This window comes from Oncorhynchus keta, chromosome 5 (genome assembly GCF_023373465.1).
Source record: "Oncorhynchus keta strain PuntledgeMale-10-30-2019 chromosome 5, Oket_V2, whole genome shotgun sequence".
NCBI lineage: Eukaryota > Metazoa > Chordata > Actinopteri > Salmoniformes > Salmonidae > Oncorhynchus > Oncorhynchus keta.
The window spans coordinates 3,627,795-3,649,129 of NC_068425.1; the positions used below are offsets into that span (position 1 = coordinate 3,627,795).

Below are 21,335 nucleotides of genomic sequence, written 5' to 3' on the forward strand. Positions count from 1 at the left end.
GCTCCTTCCAGTTCACAAGTCTGAGAAGACGCATGAAGAAGTTATTGCTTCAACAGTGATTGAACGGAACTCCTCTGCCTTCGTCCCGCATTATAGAACATTCTGGATTGATAACATAACACTTACCTGAACTATAATAGCAAAATAGTCGAATAAACCTTATTTTTGTACCGTTACTTTAGATATTAAAGAAAATCTGCCAAAATGGAGTCTCAGATCCGCCAGAACTATCACCACGATTGCGAAGCTGCTATCAACCGGATGATCAACTTGGAGATGTTTGCCTCCTACACCTACACTTCAATGGTAAGGAGTTTACCAAGGTGACCGTTTTGTTGAGCTACCTGTTATTATGCCTGGGCCTAAATTCCACTTTTCACCCGACTTTTCTGTAGCCAATAACCTCAACTCCGTTAAGTACATATTTGAGTTTTACTTGGCAAGGCTATTAAGACCCTCCAGGTTGGTATAGCATTCAAGTGAAGCCGGGAATCTATCCTACCTTGGTCAGAGCGCGTAAGAACTCATTGACAGGTTAATTGTCAGGTTACCAAGTAGACTAGACGGATTCATGCCTATATCATCAAGCTTAGTTGCCACAACAATAACATAACGCCCAGTCACGTTCGGCACTTTTTATTTTATTTTAACCACACTGTTTTGTTTGTCCACCCAGGCTTTCTATTTCTCCCGTGACGATGTGGCTCTGCCTGGCTTCGCGCATTTCTTCAAGGAGAACAGCGACGAGGAGCGAGAGCACGCCGACAAGCTACTCTCCTTCCAGAACAAGAGAGGTGGACGCATTTTACTCCAGGACATCAAGGTGAGCGCCTGAGCATCGAGGAAAACATTTAGATTGTAGACTGATAGAAAATGTCTTTACTCCATGGAGTGCCCAGCGTTAAGTTGATATAGAGAACCTGGAGTAGTCCTAAACATACTGCCTCTAACCACTGAACTGAAACAGTGTGAGGGATGTAACTCTGTTCACTTTATCCAAACCTAAACGTTTGCTAGTAGTCCCTAACCCTCCTGTGTTCACTCTGGCCTGTGTAGAAGCCAGAACGTGATGAGTGGGGCAATGGGCTGGAGGCCATGCAGTGTGCTCTGCAGCTGGAGAAGAATGTGAACCAGGCCCTGCTGGACCTGCACAAGATTGCCTCTGACAAGGTTGACCCCCATGTAAGTTATGGTGGAACCACATGTATGTATCACATAGAATATAGGTACTGTCTCAGGAGATGATCAGGTTGTTGTAGCTCTGATAACTAATGACAGGATTGGGTGACCTGTTTCTTAACACTCACACAATAGTCCACAGATGCACACTACACACACACAATGCAGCTAATGCATAAGGGGTGGCAGGTCATCTAGTGGTTAGAGCTTTGGGCCAGTAACCAGAAGGTTGCTGGCTCGAATCCCTGAGCTGACAAGGTAAAAATCTGTTCTGCCCCTGATTAACCCACTGTGCCATGTTAGAATGTCATTGTAAATAGGAATTTGTTATCTGACGTGTCTAGTTACAAAATAAACTGCAGACACCTCATTATCTGCCCTTATGCCATTACCACCAGGCTCTTGTGTGTTACTGTAATTACTGTTACAATAGTCTGTATTCATTATCTTTTCTGACCTGTGTTTTCCCTCTTTAGCTGTGTGACTTCCTGGAGACTCATTACCTGAATGAGCAGGTGGAGGCCATTAAGAAGCTGGGAGACCACATCACCAACCTCACCAAGATGGATGCTGTCAAAAACAAGATGGCAGAGTACCTGTTTGACAAGCACACCCTGGGAGGCCAGAGCTAAACCACTTCCATCCCCAGGCTACGGCCTCCAGCCTCAGACCAGGACTCCTTGGTTCTCTGATAGACCCTCCTGGCTTTGCTTTTATAGGGAGGGGAGAGTGTTAAACTGGTGAATTGCAACACTGCTGTGACATTGATGTTTCTGTTCACAACACTACTGTATTGGAGGCAAGGCTTCTTGTAAAACAATAAAAAAGATCACTGAAGTTTGTTGCTGTTTTCTAAGTGTTGACCTGTAGTAATGGATGTTGTCAGTCTATTGAGGTGCTTTGCTCTTTTACTGAGCATCTTCATACAGTGATAAATACTGACTATTGTAGACTTACTAGTGGCTGAGGGTCATAACAATAGGAGAAGTTTAACATGAGTTTCATAAAGGATGTTACCTCTGACCAGAGGTTGTCCTTTACTGTATCTTGTAATAGTGCCATGTCAATTAAGGACCCAGCTGTCAACTCTAGCGCCGTAGGAGTGAAATTGTTACCTACAATTGATGTAGACCTTTACGCTGTGCATCAAGTTTATTAGACAGCCAAGAGGTCAATCAAAATCGCTAGCCAGCTGTTATGGCACATTTCTCTAGTGATGGGAAGTTGGGCTCTGACTGACAAATTGTCACTCATTGTGTTTATTTCAGTTGGTAAAGCCCAATAGTTCCCCTACAGCAAATTATGAACTGAATACTCAAAGGAGTGATTCTACAAGCCTCTCGTTCTTAAGACTCACTGAATAAATGTGTTAGGCACAGGATAAAGATGAAACGATCTCATGCTGCTACCCAAAGCCAAGGGATACTGAAGTTCCTGAACAGGTTTGTTAGCCAGTTTGTTAGTCCAGTAATGTTTGTTGGCATATTATTTTATTTCCAATTCTGGTGGTTATTTACAAATGTTTGTGGTGCAAATTTCACTGTCTTTAAAATAAAAAAACCTAAAAAACACGTTCACCCATAACACATGGATGGCTAATGCAGAAAGAATGAATTGATGGATTCTAGCTAACACAACCTGAACTTTCACATACACAGAGACAGGCAGATGTCATGGCATCAGTCTTTTTGACTAGTTTGTGCATAGTGACACCTACTGACATGAACAGGTAAGGCAAGTTTGGTTAGAATAGAGTGGAATAAAATGAATGACATTCAATAAAATCTGCCTCATGAAAAGGGGGATATTATTTTCAATGAAAATGTTGAAAGTAGTTGATTTAATGATTGTATATATGGATTTTACAGGCAATCAGTTCCTATAGTGAGTCCCACTGAACAAACCTCTGGTGGACCAGATGGAGACCAGGACAACAATAGGTTCGGGATTTCATGACTTGAGCATTCAAAAAAAGTTATTACAAGGTCTACTGTCTTAATTGTAACTCTGCCTTACATAAATCTTCTAGAAATAATCATTTTAGAAGAGCACTGTAATCAGATGAACTAATAATAGGTTTTATGTCATAACATTTAAACCTGTCTGTCCATTGCTTAACATTGTGCATAGAGGGAAATATATACATAAAGACATTGTTTCTTTTCTTTGCATAACACTCATCCCTGCTACAGTAGTTCATTAAACTACAGAGTATGTTCTCCATTGAAGTTGTTGTCTCTGGCTGTTTTGGTATCAGATTTGGAATGAGTAAGAGCAAGGTTTGTGGTAGTGTGAAAGAGTTTGATCCACCTTAGGTCAGGAGTGTTTCCAATCCACATAACCTGACAATAAAACCCCCAGTCCTATAGTGATAGCACAGATGAAAAGGGAAGCTATCTAAAACAATAATATTTTGTCATGGCCTACGAAGAGGACGCTGGACCCATACCTGACCAGGTCATGAGATCAGGAAACACTCTAGGCCCCAGAAAAGACACATACACATTTTGCCACACCACCTTGGAACTTGCGGTGTCACCTCTGGCTAATGAGGTGCAGTTCAAGAACAAATAATTATTTTTGAACAGCTTTTTACTGACTCAAGACTTCTGAACTCATGATTCGTTTTTTTCTGAGTGACTCATTTAAGATATTAGTTTGACCTGCTGGCCGCAATGAATTATCCAGCACGATTAATATGCGATCCTTTGGTGATGCGCTCCGACCAACAACTGTCTGTCATATGGGCATAGGCAAAATAGATCATTCTGCCAGCAGCATAGAGAAGAAAACTATATTGAATGCAATTAATTGATTATTGAATGTTATGATGGTCACAGCTTTGTAGAACCAAACCATAAACAGCCTATGCTGAACAAACTCGAGAACGAATCGTTTGGGGTGCTGCAGTTCAAACAATATTGTGCTGATCACCTTCACGGTAGTAAAGCAACGCATTCTGCCAAGAGTTGTTCACAATCTCGTCCGGTTGAAGCCAAACAAGACCTTGTTTCAAATACTGTATACCAAGAAATAATGGTATTTGTACGCCTAGCAATCAACAAATGTATATGGCTTAAAGCATGCTTTTACAGTCTCAGTCAAAAATGACAGCTTAGGGTCGCAAAGGTAGGGATTCCTATGATGAAGATGTAAAGAATGTTTGCTGTTCTGTGGTGTGTAATGAGGAGCAACCAGATGCTGCACTTGACGCATTTATGAAATGACTTATTCCAGTTATTAATAAGCATACAGCCATTAAGAATATGACTGCAAAAAAAATGGTTAAATCCCCATGGATTGATGAGGAATTGGAAAATGGTATGGTTGAGAAGGATGAGGCAAAGGGAATGGCAAATAAGCCTGGCTGCACAGCTGACTGGCAAACATACTGTACAATAAATTCAGAAATCATGTGAGTGAAGTGAACAAAAAGGAGAAGGAGAAAATGTACTATGAAACAAAGATAAATGATATGAAGAATGATAGCAAAAAAGCTTTGAAGTACCTTAAATGAAATGTTGGACAAAAAGACAAACTCGGGCTCCATCATTCATTGAATCAGGTGGCTCATTCACCACAAAACCCACTGATATTGCCAATTACATTAATGCTTTTTTTCATTGGCAAGATTGGAAAACTTGGGTATGACATGCCAACAACTAATTCTGAACTTACACATCCGTGCATAACTGACCAAATGATAAAAGACAAGCATTGTTATTTTGAATTCTATAAAGTGAGTGTGGAAGAGGTGAAAAAATGGTCTGTCATCAATGAAAAGCCACCTGGGTCTGACAACTTGGATGGAAAATTACTGAGGCTGACAGCGGACGGACAATATTGCAACTCCTATTTGCCCTCTCTTCAACCTAAGCCTACAGGAAAGTGTGCACCCTCAGCCCTGAAGGGAAGCAAAAGTCATTCCATTACCCAAGAATAGCAAAGCACCCTTTACTGGCTCAAACAGCTGACCAATCAGGCTGTTACCAACCCTTAGTAAACTTTTGAAAAAAATTGTGATTGACCAGATACAATGCTATTTCACAGTCAATTAATTAACAACAGATTTTCAGTACGCTTACAGGGAAGGGCATTCAACATGTACGCACTTACACAAATTACTGATGATTGGCTGAGAGAAATTGATAATTAAAAGATTGTGGGAGATGTTTTGTTAGGGCTCCCGAGTGGCGCAGCAGTCTAAGGCACCGCATCTCAGTACAATAGGTGTCACTACAGTCCCTGATTCAAGTCCAGGCTGTATTACATCCAGCCGTGATTGGGAGTCCCATAGGCCGGCGCACAATTGGCACATCGTCGTCCGGGGTAGTCCGTCATTATCAATAAGAATTTGTTCTTAACTGACTTGCCAAGTTAAATAAAGATTAAAAATACAGAAACATAAAATAAAACACTTCAGCTTTTCACAATATTGATCATAATCTGCTGCTGGAAAAAGTGTATGTGTTATGGCTTTACGTCCCCTGCTATATTGTGGATCTGGAGTTACATGTCTAACAGAACACAGAGGGTGTTCTTTAATGGAAGCCTCCAACATAATCTAGGTAGAGTCAGGCATTCCCCAGAGCAGCTGTCTAGGTCCCTTACTTTTTCAACCTTTACTAATGACTTGCCACTGGCGCTGAGTGAAGCCTGTGTGTCTATGTATGTTGATGAACTAAAACACTAAACCCTAAACCTCAACTAAATCTTGTAATGAATAATGTGGAAATGTAACAAGTTGAGACTAAACTTTTGTCATGGTCAAAACATATTGATACAACGGTAGCTAAGATGGGGATAGGTCTGTCAATAATAAAGCACTGCTCTGCCTTAACACTATCAACAAGGTAGGTTCTACAGGCCCTTGTTTTGTCGCACCTGGACTACTGTCCAGTCGTGTGGTCAGGTGCCACAAAAAAGGACTTAGGAAAATTACAATTGGCCCAGAAATGTACACAGAGAGCTAACAATATTATGCATGTCAATCTCTCATGGCTCAAAGTAGAGAGATTTACTTCATCACTACTTGTATTTGTGAGAAGTATTGACATGTTGAATGCACGAGCTGTCAGTTTAAACTACTAGCACACAACTCAGACACCAATGCATACTCCACAAGACATGCCACCAGGTCTCTTCACAGTCCCCACATCCAGAACAGACTATGGGAGGTGCACAGTACCACAGAGCCATGATATGTCTACTATTCCACATCAAGTAGCTCATGCAAGCAGTAAAATAAGACTTTAAAAATAAAAATACAACTTATTGGACAGCAGGGACTGAGAAGAGACACATCGGCACAGACACTATAACATATGCAATATAGACACACAATGGATTTTGTGTGGTAGAGGCCTGAAATCTGTTTTGTAATGTATCGAACTGCCTTTATTTTGCTGGACCCCATTTAGAGTAAATGCTGCCTTGACAACAGCTAAATGGGATCCATAACTAATACCAATGTTGGTCAATTAAGGAATATGCTTTTTAATCAGATGCCACCTAGTGGCTTTTTTGGGAGTGTCAGGTTATCACAAATCTCTGGCCCTCTGTGTGGCCTTGGCACAGGTCAAATGGATTTTGAAATAGAATGACTTAGCTGCAAAACATTACCCTAAATATAAACCAACTCCGTGAACACCATCACCATATTTTATTTAAATGTACATTATTTTACCATGTCAATACTTCTTGGTTGTAAATGGTGGCAGTTGTGAAAAGGAAATAGTTGCAGTTACCAAAAATGCCATTGTTGATTTGACACTGTTCTCATTAATCCATTTTCCCCTTTAACCAAATGGTCTACCCACCAGAAACTCAGTTACTATTTGGACACCAAAAATATAGCAATATTTTTTCAGTTTAAAGTATTAACGTTAAGCTTGCCTGTTAATTACCAAAATGGTAGACTTCAGTAATTTTGGTAAATTATCTTTGCAACCATGTGACAGCTCCAACAAGCCCCGTATGATGAACGAGAGGCTTGTAGATTTACTATTGAGTATTCAGTTCAGAGTTTGCTGTAGGGGAACTAGTGTGCATTACCAAAATGAGTGAAGATTGAGTGTGTCAGTAAGAGCCGAACGTCATCATTAGAGAAAGACACCATAACAGCTGGCTAACGGATTTACCCAGCAGGACGCAAGGGTTTGATTCACCTGTTGGCCATTTTATAAACTTGGGATATGCAGAGTGAAGATCTACAGCAACTGTTGTTACCCATTTCACTCCTATGGACCTAGAGTTGACAGTTGGCTCCTTAATTGACATGGCACTACTACAAGATTAACAAGTCAACCAGGTAAACCATCTCCGAATGAACATCTGGTTTTCATTTAAAGGTACTAAATTATTATTCGATAAAAGACAGTACTGTGCAGCCGTCTTCATTGTTTGAACCAAGGCTTGTCGTAAACTCTGTCAATCACCAAATTCTTTACTCAACAGCCTTCACTGCCTTGTGGTTAATCCATTTGCAGACCCTTTAAGGGCAAGCCCTGTATGGTGAACAATGAGGTGTAGAAAGCATTTATCATTGAGTGAAGATTCAGAGTTTGCTGTAGGCATGACCGAATCGCTGCCTGCAGCATGCCCACTAGCATCACCACCCTGGATGGTTCCAACCTTGAATATGTGACATCTATAACACCTAGGTGGCTAGACTGCAAACTCTCCTTCCAGACTCACATCAAACATCCAGAAAATTCCAGAGTTGCTTTCTAGATCACTCAGAGAAAACACCATAGTGCTGTCAACGGACTCAAACTTGCAGTCCAGCAGAGTTGCGACAAGGGTTTGATTCACCTGTTGGCCATTTCTATATGCACGCGCTCCAGCAGGTGTATCTCACTGAGCCAACACCTTGGTTCAGTACTCTGCTGCCTGTGCATAACAAGCTGCAAAAATCGCTGAAGTTGGAGACTTTTATCTCCCTCTCCAACTTTATCCGAGCAGCTAACCGATCGCTGCAGCTTACCTATGGACCTAGAGCTCTTTTGACACCTGTTGGCTCCTTAATTGACATGGCACTATGCCTTTTACAAGATGACTGCCCATTTTTTTCTAAAGTAATTGTTTTACTCCATGTGTAACACCCTTCTGGTCAGACTTGTTCTCAACATGACCTTAAAATAAAAAAATTAAAAAAGACTTAACATCTTTATTAAACTTCTATTGTTATGACCCTCAGCCACTAGTAGGTCTACAATTGTCAGTATTTATCACTGGTATGAAGATGCTCAGTAAGACAGAGCAAAGAACCTGAATAGACTGAATCATTACTACAGGTCAACACTTAGAAGTCATCAACAAAAACATTTGTGATCTTTTTAATTGTTTTACAAGATGCCTTGCCTCCAAAATACAGTAGTGTTGTCAACAAAAATACCTCAATGTCACAGCAGTGTTGCACTGCACCAGTTTAACACTCTCCCCTCCCTATAAATGTAAAGCCAGGAGGATCTATCAGAGAAGCCAGGTGTCCTGCTCTGAGCCTGGAGGCCATAGCCTGGGGATGAAAGTAGTTTAGCTCTGGCCTCCCAGGGTGTGCTTGTCAAACAGGTACTCTGCCATCTTGTTGTTGACAGCATCCATCTTGGTGAGGTTGGTGATGTGGTCTCCCAGCTTCTTAATGGCCTCCACCTGCTCATTCAGGTAATGAGTCTCCAGGAAGTCACACAGCTAAAGAGGGAAAACACAGGACAGACAAGAGAATGACTACAGACCATTGTAGATACAGTAACAAACAAGAACCTGGTGGTAATGGCATAAGTGCAGATATAACTAAGCAAGTCAGTTTAAAACAAATTTACAAGAACATCCTAACGTGGAACAGTGGGTTAACTACCTTGTTCAGGGGCAGAACAGATTTTTAGCTTGTCAGCTAGAGGATTCGATCCAGCAACCTTTTGGTTACTGGAGCAAAGCTCTAACCGCCAGGCAACCTGCCGCCCCTTATGCATTAGCTGCATAGTATGCATCTGGACTATCGTGTACTTACAAAAGCAGGTCACACAATCCTGTGTCATTAGTTATCATCTCCTGGGACAGTACCTGTATTCTATGTGATACATACATGTGATGTGCGGTTCCACCATAACTTACATGGGGGTCAACCTTGTCAGAGGCAATCTTGTGCAGGTCCAGCAGGGCCTGGTTCACATTCTTCTCCAGCTGCAGAGCACACTGCATGGCCTCCAGCCCATTGCCCCACTCATCACGTTCTGGCTTCTACACAGGACAGAGTGAACACAGAAGGGTTACAGACAACTAGCCGATGTTAAGGTCAAGATAAAGTGAACAGAGTTACACTTCTCACACTCAGTTCAGTGGTTAGAGGCAGTAAGTTCAGGACTACAGGTTCTCTAGATCAACTTAATGCTGGAGACACTTTCCTCCATGGAGTAAAAACATTTTCTATCATCTACAATCTAAAAAAGTGTTTCCTATGCTCAAAGGCTCACCTTGATGTCCTGGAGTAAAATGCATCCACCTCGCTTGTTCTGGAAGGAGAGGAGCTTCTCAGCGTGCTCCCGCTCCTCGTCGCTGTTCTCCTTGAAGAAATGCGCGAAGCCAGGCAGAGCCACATCGTCACGGGAGAAATAGAAAGCCTGGGTGGGTAAACAAAAGTGTGGTTAGAGGAAAAAAATGCCAAACATGACTTGGCATTCAGTTCATGTTGTGGCAACTAAGCTTGATGATATAGGCATGTATCAGTCTAGTCTAGTCTACTTGGTAACCTGACAATTAACCTGTCAAGGAGTTGTTACGCGCTCTGTCCAAGGTAGGATAGATTCCCGGCTTCATTTGGATGTTATACCTACCTGGAGGCAATTAATAGCCAAGCCAAGTATAACTCAAATGTGTACTTAACGGAGTTGAGGTTATAGGCTACAGAAAAGTCAGGTGAAAAGTGGAATTTAGGCGCAGGCGTAATAATAAAACAGGTAGATCAACAAAACGGTCATCTTGGTAGACTCCTTACCATTGAAGTGTAGGTGTAGGAGGCAAACATCTCCAAATTGATCATCCGGTTGATGGCAGCTTCGCAATCGTGGTGATAGTTCTGGCGGATCTGAGACTCCATTTTGGCAGATTTTCTTTAATATCTAAATGAACGGTACAAAAAAATTGTTTATTCGACGATCTTGCTATTATAGTTCAAGTAAGTGTTATGTTATCAATCCGGAATGTTCTATAATGCGGGACGAAAGCAGAAGAGTTCCGTTCAATCACTGTTGAAGCAAGAACTTCTTCATGCGTCTTCTCAGACTTGTGAACTGGAAGGATCCTTGTTCGCTCTATTTATTGTTCCAACCCGAATGCGTCAGTGAAATCCACCCTCACAGAGCGTAGCCAATCACCTTTAGAAATTCAACAGGAATTTAGCGGATAATTTGATGACGACCCCACTCCTCAGGAGTGAATGTAACATTGTGTGTTCTCATGAATTCTTGCTAATCAGATCGTTGGCCATCATTGTTCAATAATTGTTTAATCCAAATAATGTTGTTATGCTCTTATGTCAGAAGATTTTGGAGTGAGTTAGAAGATTTTATTTTAAAGAGAAGACTATTAATGTTAATCTGAGAGACTCTGATATTGTTTTATTTTGATCCAAATGATATGGACCCTGATTTAACTTTCATTGTTCATTTGTTTATCTTTCATGGAAGATTCTTTATCCATACAATGAAGTGGGCAAGAACAAACCCCTCTTCACATTATTTAAGATCGAATTTAAATATTATTTTGAAAAGATCAGTAAATGTAAAAACAAAAAAGCAATATAAGAAACTCATATCTCCCTCACTATCTTTAAACACCAACTGTCAGGGCAGGTCACAGATCATTGAACCTGTACATAGCCCATTTGTAAGTAGCCCATCCAACTACCTCATCCCCATATTGTTACTTATTTCTTTGCTCCTTTGCACCCCAGTATCTCCCTTCCACATTCTTCTTCTGCACATCTATCACTCCCGTGTTTTATTGCTAAATTGTAATCACTTCGCCACTACGGCCAATGTATTGCCCTACCTCCCGAATCTTACCTCATTTGCACACACTGTATATATATATATATTTTCTATTGTGTTATTGACTGTACGTTTGTTTATTCCATGTGTAACTCTGTGTTATTGTTTGTGTCGCACTGCTTTGCTTTATCTTGGCCAGGTCACAATTGTAAATGAGAACTTGTTCTCAACTGGCCTACCTGGTTAAATAAAGGTGAAGTAAAAAAATTGAAGGTGAAATAAAAAGTGTCTAACTAATTGAAAAGGAATCTTGATATGTAATGCCCCTGTCTGTTAGGTTTATGTACTCTTCTTTGTATATTTTTTGTATCGTTGTGCTCATAATAATTAATAAATAAATATATATATAAATGATGATCCCACTCATACACTGAAGCAAAGATCATGTATTATATTGACAAGAGAGCCGAGTGACCACAATGGAAATGCATGTGCTCAATGATTGAAGACAGGAACAGGTGGGGACCATTCTAGCTAATGAGAGGGCAGGTATGAGTGTGAACAACACGCACAACTGAAAGTCGTTTTTCTCAAAGTTTCCGAAATGCCACGTGCATCCACATATATCAGTACATTTGTAAAAGCTTAAAAATTACAAAACTTATATTCAATCAAAATCCTCAAGTAATTAGAAAATAAAACGGGATTATCTCACGCGGAAAGATTTTGGGCCAAGTAAAAGATCTCGCCTTGACGGCTTCATCTCGGTCTGTTATTTTTTTATATAAAAAAACTTTGTTTATTAAAAAGTAAAATTATATTGGTAACACCTAAAGCCATAGTATCAGGCAAAATCAATATGCTACAGTGAGGGTCTAACTACAGCGGTTATTGTTGAAAAAGGTCTGTGTTTGCTGTATCCTTTGAAGAGAATAGGAAGAATTTGAACATTCATTCTAATATTAGGCTAATTTAGAAATAGTCTACATCTACGTTTGATTTAGGATATAAAAGGAATTGAACTTTGAGACGCAGTTCTGTAAACTTCTGTTTCATTCTCTAAGAGCACATGTTTCAATAGCATATGTAGCTTTTCCAGAATGCAGTCAAAAGAAAAACTGTAGGGTTTATCACACATTTTTTTTTTTATATCAATTACATTTTCAGAATGAGGTATGGGAATAAAGTAGTGGACAGAGAAAAAAGGCTGGCTTTTGTAGAAATGGTATTTGATGATACATCTTTCGGTTTCAAATAACATATTGTACTTCAGAAATGGTACATCAAAGTTGATTACATTAGAAATAACTACACAAAAAAGTAGCTACATACGTCTAACCACACATATGTTATTAAGCTAAAACTGTGAAGTGGAAAACTTTTTACAGCTAATGAAAATAAATCAAGAAATAAATAAATAAAGTACCATCCTAACAACTTTAGTTCACATGACCTGATCTTCCACAACTGTTGACAGGGTGCTTTCAGGGTGCTGGGTTATTGCTCAATACAGCCATGTAGTTGAAACGTCATTGGTATTCATAAGAACGAGAGCTGTGTTCGAATACTCATACTAACCGCACTAACCATACTATTTGTGATGTAAGTGGAGTATGTAGTATGGTTATTGGTGTTAGTATGGATATAGTTAGTATGCCAGAAGTTCCCGGATGTCATGCTAAATTAGCCAAAATACAAAGTATACAAGCAGTGGACATTATTTCCGTGCTTTCAGGGCCCAAAATGCAATTCTTTAGAAAACTGGTGTGGCCTAACAACGTTTTCAGATTTTAAGAAAATGGCAGAAAAACATATGTTTTTGAGTGAACTTGAAAAGTGCAGCATGCAATACAAATTGCGGTAACTCCACTGACCATTTTGCCAAGTTTTTTCTAAGCTAGCCAATGTTAGTTTGACTCGTCTAGCCTGCTACTGTAACTGTCAATTTGCCTGCTCATGAGGCTAGTGTTTCATTAGCTATCTGTCAGGGACATTTTTTGTTGTTGTCATGTTTTGACCTGATTTTATGTCTCATTTGAAGTTACAAGCTGCTGGCTTAAAGAAACATTCAATCATATACTTTACGTAGAAAGCCAAGCAAAAGCGTTTAGATAGAAAGATGTGTGTGTCAAGTATGCTAGAATGTACGTTTAAAAAGAAGTTGCATATGCAAATTAGCCAACACAGCATATCCTACACATATACTGTAGCATACCTTGCAATACAATGTTCTCTAAAAAACAACTGGGGAAAATGTATACAATTTGGTCTGCAATAAGAGAACCAGAGTTTGATTTCTAATTCAGATGAGTCCTCAAGTGTCAGCAGATTCCCAATACCACGATGGGCAGGCATGCGTAATGTTGGAGGCGTTGGAGAATGATAAAAAATCTGCAGGATTATAGAAAAAGCGGTTTGAGTTTCAAATACTTAATGTTTGTGAACTTGAATATATTTACTGTAGGTGGTTGAAATTATTAGCCTCACTATCCTGCTGATCTTCTAAAAGTTGAAGCTGCCAAATTTTTGCCAATCCATTATTCTACTACTAATTATGACTTAGTTTCAGGCATGTTTTGTCAGGCACCATAAAAGGCATTTCATTTGTACAATTATTGTCCAACAAGTGTTTACGGCCTTGATTGTTTAATGCTAACATTATATTATTCATAAAAGTGTTATACAAATCTCCAAACATATCTTTGTTTTGTTTTATAGCTATATTAAATGCTCCAGGGCTAATTTTGTTACAATCTGGCATGGTTTTTGAGATTTTGAACATAAAATAACAATTATATTAGCTAACATTATCCCTTAGGTCTGGCACAGCAAATACATTCATTGTTGAAGCATATGTTGCAGAACAGTGATTACAATATTTGTTGAGAATATTGACAACAACAACAAAAATCAATCTTAAGGGGGTTAGTTACTCTGTAGAGATGGGAAAACCTTCCAGAAGGACAACCATCTCTGCAGCACCAATCAGGCATTTATGGTAGAGTGGCCAGACGGAAGCTACTTCTCAGTAAAAGCCACTTGCCAGCCCCTTTGGAGTTTGCCAAAAGGCACCTAAAGGACTCTTAGTATAAGGACACAGGGCGAAACCAAGATGCAGACACGGGAGGCAGATGGTTTGAGTCTTTGATATTTATTGGTATCCAAGGGGCAGGCAAGAGAATGGTCATGGACAGTCAAAAAGATCAAAACAAGGTCAGAGTCCAGTAGGTACAGAGCGGCAGGAAGGTTCAGAGTGAGGGCAGGCAAGTGTCAAAACCGGGGGACTGACAAAAAGAGAGTGATTACAATTTTTGTTCAGAATATTGACAACAAAATCAATCAATTTTAAAGGGGTTACTACCTCTGTAGAGATGGGAGAACCTTCCAGAAGGACAACCATATCTGCACCAATAAGGCCTTTTTGGTAGAGTGGCCAGACGGAAGCCGCTGCTCAGTAAAAGGCACATGACAACCCACTTGGAGTTTACCAAAAGGCACCTAAAGGACTCTTAGACCATGAGAGGCAAGATTATCTGGTCTGATGAAACCAAGATTGAACTCTTTGGCCTGAATGCCAAGCGTCACATCTGGAGGAAACCTGCCACCATCCCTACGGTGAATCATGGTGATGGCAGCATCATACCGTTGGAATGTTTTTCAGTGGCAGGGACTGGGAGACTAGCAAGGATCGAGGGAAAGATGAACAAAGAAAAGTACAAAGATATCCTTGATGAAAACCTGCTCCAGAGCATTCAGGACCTCAGACTGGGGGTGAAGGTGCAACTTCTAACAGGACAACGACCATAAGCACACAGCCAAGACAACACAGGAGTGGCTTTGGGACATGTCTCTGAATGTCCTTGAGTGGCCCAGCCAGAGCCTGGACATGAACCCGATCGATCATCTCTGGAGAGAACTGAAAATAGCTGTGTAGCGACGCTCCACCTCCAACCTGACAGAGCTTGAGAGGATCTGCAGAAACGAATAGGAGAAACTCCACAAATACAAGTGTGCCAAGCTTGTAGCATCATACCCAAGAACACTGAGGCTGTAATCACTCCCGAAGGTTCTTCAACAAAGTATTGAGCAAAGGGTCTGAATACTTGTGTAAATGTGATATTTCCGTATTTATATATTATATAGATTTGCAAAAATGTCTGAAAACCTGTTTTTGCTGTGTCATTATGGGATATTGTGTGTATACTGATGAGGAAAAACAAGTAATCAGTTTTAGAATAAGGCTTTAACGTCACAAAATGTGGAAAAAGTCAATGGGTCAAAAAGTCAATACTTTCTGAATGCACTGTATATGACCATTAAGGCCAGATCGTTCTTCAAGATGTTCATAGGTGACAAGCAGGGTCAAATAATAATCACAGTGGTTATAGAGGACACGTCAGCACCTCAGGAGTAAATGTCAGTTAACTTTTCATAGCCCAGCATTCAGAGGTCGATGGAGAAACGAAACAGCATGTCTCGTGAACAGGTCAGGGTTCCATAGATGCAGGCAGAATAGCAGAAACTGGAGCAGCAGCACAACCAGGTGGACTGGGGAGTGTTCAGGCCAGGTAGTTGAGGCATGGTCATAGGGCTCAGGTCCTCACACTTTTCCAAAGTCTTGGAGTTCCCATTGGTAAGGAGTTTACCAAGGTGACCGTTTTTTTACCTGTATTATTCCTAGGCCTAAATGCCTCTTTCACCTTTTTATTATGTTGGTCTAGATAATTAATTGTTGAAAAATGTGTGTGTTTGTTATATCCTTAGAATACAATTGGAAGACTTGGAAAATCCATTCTAATGTTAGGCTAATTGAGAAATAGTCTGTGTCTATATTTGATTTAGGATATATAAGGAATTGAACTTTGAGACACAGGTCTGTAAACTTCTGTTTCATTCTCTAAGAGCACATGTTTCAATAACACATGAAGCTTAATTATTGACCTTTTCCAGAATGCAGTCAAAAGAAAAACTTCGGGTTTATCACATTTAAAAAAAACATAAATTCAATTTTCAGTATGAGGTATGGGAATACAGTAGTGGACAGAGAAAGAAAGGCTGGCTTTTGTAGAAATGGTATTTGATGATACACCTTTCGGTTTCAAATTGTTATTGTTGTTGTCAAGTGGTATATCAAAGTTGATTAGAATAGCCTAGAAATAACTACACAAAATCAGTAGCTACATACATCTAACCATACTACTTGTGATGTAAGTGTATATAGTATATAGTGTATATAGTAAGTGTATATAAGTGTATATAGTATATAGTATGTTTACTGGTCATAGTATGGATATAGTTAGTGTGCCAGATTAGCCAAAATACGAAGTTTTCAAGCAGTGGACATTATTTCCGTGCTTTCAGGGCCCATAATGCAATTCTTCAGACAACAGGCGTGGCTTCATAACATTTTAAGAAAATGGCAGAAAATATGGTGCCGAAGTGAGACGAGAGCGGATACAATTTCAGTGCTATAACTAATTATGACAAATAAGTTAAGTTTCTTTGCTACGCTATCCTTACGAAACGCGTAGCATATCATTGCAGCAGTATGTACCATTATGTTAGCTAGCTACCAAACACAAATTTAGTTGGCTATTTATACATCAGGCTTAGCTAAGCGGTATAGTCATTGTGCGTTCTCAATGAACATTGTTAATTCACTCTGGCTATCGACTCCGATTTCAGAGCACTCTCATCTGAGTGTGCAAAGAACAGATTAATTGATTAATTTTACAACCGTAACACCTGTTGAATATAACCGGTATCAGTAAACATCTGCAAAAAAAAGCATAATTAAATTGTTGCCAGAAACACAGTTACAGTCACCAATGCTCTGGATAACATGAAAACAGCATAACCAGCTCTGCTAGGGCGAGTAAAATGGTCAGAGTGAGGTGTTCTCTCATTTGTGTCTGGAAGCAGCTAGCAAGCTTGCCAAAGATAGCCAGTTAGCTTGGGTGCTTAATTGCCGTTGTGAGGTCAAAACGCTCGGATCAACCCTACTCCTCGGCCAGAGCGTCCAGTGTGGGCTCTGAACGCTCCGAATGCGAAACGCTTTGAATTTCCAAACGGACAATCTGACAACGCTCTGAATTTACGAATGCCCAGAGCGTACTCTGGCACTCCAGATTGAATTTACCAACACATCCGAAATCGTATGATGTCCAGCTAGTCATTTGTTATGCTAACAAGCTAGCAAGAGGTTGCAAAGCAACAGCTTCCGGTAGACAGGCGAAGCGCTAGTAAGCTCAACTAAAGTAGGGTGACCAGACGTCCCCGTTTTTAGTGGCCTGTCCCCGTTTTTGGTGGCCTGTCCCCGGAAATGTCCCAGTTTTTAGGGAGATGTCCCCGACCTCGTAGGGTAAATTGAATACTCCTGCACTAGATTGTGTAAGGCAAAACCTGCAAAGAAAAGGAAACAGGCAAGTTTACAAAGAAAATGCAACAGGCAAATGCACAAACACCAGAGAAAACTCAGAAAGACATTTTTATTTACTAACTATCTGCATTTTCTCTGGTATTTCTAGAACCACTTGCAACTGGAAATTGACATGGATAGGATAACTGGTAGAGTACTGCCAATACCAGGTTAGTTGTAGAGTCTATTTTTGTGTTTTGATTAGGCTTACCTGTAATGTCCAGAAATGCTGGATAACAACAATCTTTGGTTATATCATATTTAGTGTAGCTACAAGCTATTGATTTTTTTTGCCATGTGGCAGAGAGAATTTTGCTGTTTTAGAGCTCAGGGATTCTTAAAAGATGGGACAATCAACTTTTTACTACAAATATTTGTCTTAATTTTAACTAAATGTGAAGATTATATTTTGACACACCAAAGTATCAGCTATTAACACCATGTAAAGGAACAACCTCCTATTTTTTCATTAAATTCAACTAAGTGGATATGGTCAATTTCGTCAGACACCATAAAAGGCATTTCATTTGTACAATTATTGTCCAACAAAGTGTTTAAAGACCTTGATTATTTAATGCTAACATTAGATTATTCATAAATGTGTAATACACATCTCCAAACATTTTTGTTTTATTGCCATATTAAATGCTCCAGGGCTAATTTAGCTAGCAGTCTGGCATGGTTTCTAGATTTTGAACATGACATAACAATTATAAAGCTAACATTATCCCTTAGGTCTGGCACAGCAAATACATTAATTGTTGAAGCATATGTTGCAGAACAGTGATTACAATATTTGTTCAGAATATTGACAACAACAACTAAATCAATCTTAAGGGGGTGAGTTACTCTGTAGAGATGGGAAAACCTTTCAGAAAGACAACCATCTCTGCAGCATTCCATCAATCAAGCCTTTATGGTAGAGTGGCCAGATGGAAGCAGCTTCTCAGTAAAAGGCACTTGACATCCTTTGAGTTTTAGCTTTAGTTTTAGTTTTAGCCTTGGAGATTCCCAAAAGGCACCTGAAGGACTCTCAGTTTAAGGGCACAGGGTGAGACCTAGATGCAGACACGGGAGGCAGATTTTTCGAGTCCCTGATACTTATTAGTATCCAAGGGGCAGGCAAGATATTGGTCATGGACAGGCAAAAAGATCATAACAAGGTCAGAGTCCAGGAGGTACAGAGTGGCAGGCAGGCTCGAGGTCAGGGCAGGCAGTATGGTCAGGGCAGGCGGGTTCACAGTCAGGGCAGGCAAGGGTCAAAACCGGGAGGACAAGCAAAACAGAGCTAAGAAAAAGAAGGGATAAGGGAATTATATGCTTAAAGGTAACGATTAAAATATTCCACCCTGAAACCATATCATTGTATGAAATTTATTAGAATCATAAAACTATAATCTGATGATGGGTGTAATTTTAGTCCGAATTAGAACAAGGACCTTTTGCTCTTTTTTAGTATGTAAGCAGGGTGCAAGTGGGAAACAAATGATAAGAGAAGCTATCGACAGACAAGTAGTACTACTGTGTTCCTTACAGGACATTCTGTCTCCACCCGTGGAGGGGAGAAACTGTTAGGCTTGCAATAAATTATGAAACATGTTGCAGATTAAAGAAACAATGTGTCTGTATAGTGGAAAAACACTGACTGTCTGAGCAAGGCGTCGTTTAAGATTTGAACTTGTTTGTGTGTGTGTTATAAAGACTTAGTGGCTTCGGGACAAGTATCTTAAGTATCTGAATGTCCTTGAGTGTCCTTGAGTGGCCAAGCCAGAGCCCAGACCCGAACCCGATCTAACATCTCTGGAGACCTGAAAATAGCTGTGCAGTGACGTTCCCCATCCAACCTGACAGAGCTTGAGAGGATCTGCAGAGAAGATTTCGAGAAACACCCCAAATACAGCTGTGCAAAGCTTGTAGCGTCACACCCAAGAAGACTTGAGGCTGTAATCACTGCCAAAGGAACAACCTGTCATGTGTCACAAACTTTGTGAATATCTGGGTATTCCCTCTTCACACAGCAGAAAGACTGAATTTAATCAGCACATACTATTTGTTCTACAGTCCTTCTTTGGCCGGCAGAATTGGCATCTCCTCCTCTTGCCTGGTCCAACAGCAGCCTCAGGTGAATCAGTACAAGATTCAGCCCCCTGAACAGCTGTCACAAGCTCTGCAGAGGCTGCTTTGCAGGGGAGCCACTCCCTTCTTTGATTGTGTGGGTTACAGGTGCCTTTCCCAGGTGCTCCAGGAACACCCTCCTCTTGTTCTGCTTATCAGGCATCCAGGTAGGGTTGATCTTGTTCCGTATTACGAAGGCAATGTATGAGGACACATCAATGATGTTATGGAAAATGACAAAAAAAAAAAAACTAACAGGTCTGTGAGAGCCGGAATTGTTACTGGTTCCTCTTGTTCTGCTTATCAGGCATCCAGGTAGGGTTGATCTTGTTCCGCCTATTAGCACCAACGCACCACAGGCAATGTATGAGGACACATCAATGTTATGGAAAATGACAAAAAAAAAAAACTAACAGGTCTGTGAGAGCCGGAATTGTTACTGGTTGGTAGGTGATCAAATACTTATGTCATGCAATAAAATGCAAATTACTTAAAAATCATACAATGTGATTTTCTGGATTTTTGTTTTAGATTCTGTCTCTCACAGTTGAAGTGTACCTATGATAAAAAATTACAGACCTCTACATGCTTTGTAAGTGGGAAAACCTGCAAAATCGGCAGTGTATCAAATACTAATTCTCCCCACTGTATCACTATGTTGACGAAAAAGGTTCAAGACTACTTTCTGCACATTTCTGCTACTTTCTTAGGCTATACAAGTGCTATCTCTTGCAAATTAAATTATGTTTATACCTATGCAGTACCTTTAGCAGTAATAATAATAATAAACCTCTACTTTAGTAAATAAAACAATTATGACAGGTGTAATAAAATAAGAAGTGGTGTCCACTGATTAAATTCAGTCTTTCTGCTGTGTGAAGAGGGAATACCCAGATATTCACAAAGTTTGTGACACATGACAGGTTGTTCCTTTGGCAGTGATTACAGCCTCAAGTCTTCTTGGGTGTGACGCTACAAGCTTTGCACAGCTGTATATTTGGGGTCTCTAAATCTTCTGTGCAGATCCTCTCAAGCTCTGTCAGGTTAGATGGGGAACGTCACTGCACAGCTATTTTCAGGTCTCTCCAGAGATATTCGATCAGGTTCATGTACGGGCTCTGGCTGGGCCACTCAAGGACGTTCAGAGACTTGTCCCGAAGCTACTCCTGCATTGTCTTGGCTGTGTGCTTAGGGTCATTGTCCTGTTGGAAGGTGAACCTTCGTCCCAGTCTGAGGTCCTGAATGCTCTGGAGCAGGTTTTCATCAAGAATCTCTCTGTACTTTTCTCCATTCATCTTTCCCTCGATCCTTAGTCTTCAAGTCCCTGCCACTGAAAAACCCCCACAGCATGATGCTGCCATCACCACGATTCACCGTAGGGATGGTGCCAGGTTTGCTCCAGACGTGATGCTTGTAATTCAGGAATTCAGTACATTTCAATGACACTAAGTGGCAGTGTTTTACAATTAATGCCGGTTTGCCTGAGGCTAATGGAGTACAGATGTTTGTTCACATGCATATACACACACTTGCATTCAAATAAACACATACAAGAACACACACATACATGTAATAGTGCCAGACATGCACACAAACATATACAGTTGGCATTGCTAATATGATTTTAGTTGTCCTTG

General features: G+C 40.3%; 2 protein-coding genes and 2 long non-coding RNA genes across 4 annotated transcripts in view; 2 read left to right on the forward strand and 2 right to left on the reverse strand.

Moving 5' to 3' along the window:
- LOC127929968 (ferritin, middle subunit) lies at positions 1-2,016 on the forward strand. The gene is made up of 4 exons (XM_052518483.1): positions 1-306; positions 677-823; positions 1,057-1,182; positions 1,656-2,016. The coding sequence occupies exons 1-4, from the start codon at positions 205-207 to the stop codon at positions 1,809-1,811; spliced, it is 531 nt and encodes a 176-aa protein (XP_052374443.1). The 5' UTR covers positions 1-204; the 3' UTR covers positions 1,812-2,016.
- The window catches only part of LOC127929977 (uncharacterized), a 27,660-nt gene continuing 8,274 nt past the window's right edge, over positions 1,950-21,335 (reverse strand). Inside the window, exon 2 of the long non-coding RNA XR_008136424.1 lies at positions 1,950-2,294. This is a non-coding gene — a long non-coding RNA (uncharacterized LOC127929977). The remainder of the gene's footprint in view (positions 2,295-21,335) is intronic.
- The window catches only part of LOC118374375 (ferritin, middle subunit-like), a 37,094-nt gene continuing 24,236 nt past the window's right edge, over positions 8,478-21,335 (reverse strand). Inside the window, exons 2-5 of the mRNA XM_052518493.1 lie at positions 10,172-10,295; positions 9,651-9,797; positions 9,292-9,417; positions 8,478-8,868 (exon numbers count right to left, since the gene is read on the reverse strand). Of these exons, the coding sequence (XP_052374453.1) occupies positions 8,713-8,868; positions 9,292-9,417; positions 9,651-9,797; positions 10,172-10,273 (531 nt within the window). The 5' untranslated portion in view covers positions 10,274-10,295 and the 3' untranslated portion in view covers positions 8,478-8,712. The remainder of the gene's footprint in view (positions 8,869-9,291; positions 9,418-9,650; positions 9,798-10,171; positions 10,296-21,335) is intronic.
- The window catches only part of LOC127929976 (uncharacterized), a 25,477-nt gene continuing 12,677 nt past the window's right edge, over positions 8,536-21,335 (forward strand). The window contains exon 1 of the long non-coding RNA XR_008136423.1: positions 8,536-8,665. This is a non-coding gene — a long non-coding RNA (uncharacterized LOC127929976). The remainder of the gene's footprint in view (positions 8,666-21,335) is intronic.

What these genes read in the sequence shown, in the direction of transcription:
- LOC127929968 (XM_052518483.1), top strand. Translation starts at nt 205, where the DNA reads ATGGAGTCTCAGATCCGCCAGAACTATCACCACGATTGCGAAGCTGCT. An exon ending in TTTTACTCCAGGACATCAAG is followed by an intron (nt 824 to 1,056) that starts GTGAGCGCCTGA and finishes TGGCCTGTGTAG; the next exon opens with AAGCCAGAACGTGATGAGTG. An exon ending in CTGACAAGGTTGACCCCCAT is followed by an intron (nt 1,183 to 1,655) that starts GTAAGTTATGGT and finishes TTCCCTCTTTAG; the next exon opens with CTGTGTGACTTCCTGGAGAC.